The sequence below is a fragment of the Eimeria mitis genome, genomic scaffold, assembly GCF_000499745.2.
Source record: "Eimeria mitis Houghton genomic scaffold, Emh_scaff763, whole genome shotgun sequence".
NCBI classification, from domain to species: Eukaryota; Apicomplexa; class Conoidasida; order Eucoccidiorida; family Eimeriidae; genus Eimeria; species Eimeria mitis.
Window position 1 is genome coordinate 326 of NW_013575590.1, and position 2,352 is coordinate 2,677.

Below are 2,352 nucleotides of genomic sequence, written 5' to 3' on the forward strand. Positions count from 1 at the left end.
TGGGTAGATAACATGTATAGAGACAGAGGCAGAGATAAGGAACAGTATAAACAGAGACAGAGACAGAAGGAGACATATATATATACACATACATATATAAATACATATATATATAATATATATATATATATAAACTCACCAGGCGGGGGGCTGGGTGTGCTGCATGAGGAGCGAGCGGAGATGGTCTGCATGCAGAGCCACCTCAAAGGTGCCCTCAGTCTGAACAGCTAACGTCTGAGAAGAAAACAAAAAAAAAAAACTTTGGGGCTTTCACATGCATGCATGCATGCATGCATGCATGCAGCTGTGGAGTGTTTGTTCATATATGCAGGCATATATGCATGCATACATTAACTGTCTGTCTGTTTGTCTACATCCATGCATGCATGCATGCCTGCATGCATGCATACTCTGTTTATTTATCTGTATACATGCATGCATGCATGCATGCATGCATGTATACAAAATATATAGTGTCTATCTGGGGGCTTAGGGTTTAGGGTTTAGGGTTTAGGGTTTAGGTTTCTTACCTTCACTATGCGCACCTCCGGCGCTAGACTAACGACAGAGCAGCGGGCCTTTATGCTCTTCAGCTCGCTTATAGATTCCTCGATGCTCCTGCAACACTAAACCCTAAACCCTAAACCCTAAACCCTAAACCCTAGTTATGGCTGTTGCGCCAAGGGTCGCCGCGTCAGCAGCATGCATGCATGCATGCATGCATGCACATGAGCAGGAGCAGCAGAGCAAAGCAACGACAGCGCTGGGGCTTTGTGCTGCAGTAAAGAGACAGCAGAGTGTCTCCGCCTCTGTCTCCGTCTCTGTCTCTGTCTCCGTCTCTGTCTCTGTCTCCGTCTCATCTGTCTCTGTCTCCATCTCTGTCTCTGTCTCCATCTCTCTCTCTGTCTCTGTCTCTCTCTGTCTCTGTCTCTGTCTCTCTCCCTGTCTCTGTCTCTGTTTCTCTCTCCCTCTATCTCCGTCTCTCTCTGTCTCTCTCTGTCTCGGTCTCAATCTCTCTCTCTGTCTCCATATCTCTCTCTGTCTCTGTCTCCATCTCTCTCTCTGTCTCTGTCTCTCTCTCCCTCTCTCTCTCTGTCTCCATATCTCTCTCTGTCTCTCTCTCTCCCTCTGTCTCTGTCTCTCTCTGTCTCCATCTCTCTATCTCTGTCTCTGTCTCTGTCTCTGTCTCTATCTGTCTCTGTCTCTGTGTCTCCTCTCACCCCACATCACAAGTCCTGATCGATCCGTACACCACCAACACCTCGCGGGTGCAGTAGGGGGGAGCAGCCCCCAGCAGAGCCCGGGCCCTCTGCGCCACACAAATAACAACAACCCCACCCATAACAACAACCCCACCAGTAACAACAACCCCGCCAAACGCCAAGCCCAAGGCGAGGAAAATAAATGCAGCCTTGCATGCAAACACCAAAGCAACACGGAGCAGCAGCAGCAGCAGCAGCAGCAGCATCAGCAGCAGCAGCAGCAGCAGCAGGAGCAGCAGCAGCAGGAGTACATCTAATCCATTTTTGAGAGAAGGTGAGTGTGCAGCAGCAGGCGTTCTGCGTCTCCTGCGGGCCACGAGAGCAGCAACAAGCTCATCTACGTTGCTGCTGAAGTAGCTGGCTGTGCCCTGGGCTAGCAGGCCAGAGCTTGTGATAGAAGGCCCATGCATGCGCTGCTGCTGCTGCTGCTGCTGCTGCTGATGCTGATGCTCTGCTGCTGCTGCTGCTGCTGATGGACACAACACCTCCGCTGTAGACTCAGCCATAAACACCAACGCAATGCGAGCCAAAGGATTCTGCAGCAAAAAAGAACCCAAAAACTCCTGCACACACACACGCACACACAGATGCATGCATGCATGCATGCATGCATGCGTCTGTGTGTGTGTACCGCTGCACGCATGCATGCATGCATGCATGCATGCAGAGGCATACGGAGATACATTGTGAATGCATGCAGGCATGTATGTACACACAAGCAGACAGAAAGAAGTCGATGCATGCGCATGTTCGGCTGCATGCATGCATGCATGCATGCATGCAGAGAAACACACAGGAGTGTATACATGCATGCATGCATGCATGCATGCATTATCATGCATGCAGGTAGGTAGAGAGGCACGCAACGCTCCCCAAAACCCTAAGCCCTAAACCCTAAACCCTAAACCCTAAACCCTAAACCCTAAACCCTAAACCCTAACCTCAAGCATCTGTGTGGCGCACGTCAAGCGGTCGGGTTTGAAGTCTGTCTCCCGCATGCCATCCGTTGCATCAATCAGAATCACCAAACTCCTGCATGCATGCATGCATGCACGCATGCACATAGCCAGAGTTACTCCCATGCATGCAT

The 2,352-nt window shown here is 50.4% G+C and overlaps 1 protein-coding gene across 1 annotated transcript in view; it reads right to left on the bottom strand.

Annotated features, from left to right (window-relative positions):
* Positions 1-135: 135 nt before the first annotated feature.
* The window catches only part of EMH_0021580 (general transcription factor IIH polypeptide 2, putative), a gene marked incomplete at both ends in the record, with an annotated part of 3,726 nt that continues 1,509 nt past the window's right edge, over positions 136-2,352 (bottom strand). The window contains 5 exons of the mRNA XM_013501800.1: positions 136-234; positions 531-618; positions 1,221-1,309; positions 1,514-1,825; positions 2,204-2,294. Coding sequence (XP_013357254.1) covers positions 136-234; positions 531-618; positions 1,221-1,309; positions 1,514-1,825; positions 2,204-2,294 — 679 coding nt within the window. The remainder of the gene's footprint in view (positions 235-530; positions 619-1,220; positions 1,310-1,513; positions 1,826-2,203; positions 2,295-2,352) is intronic.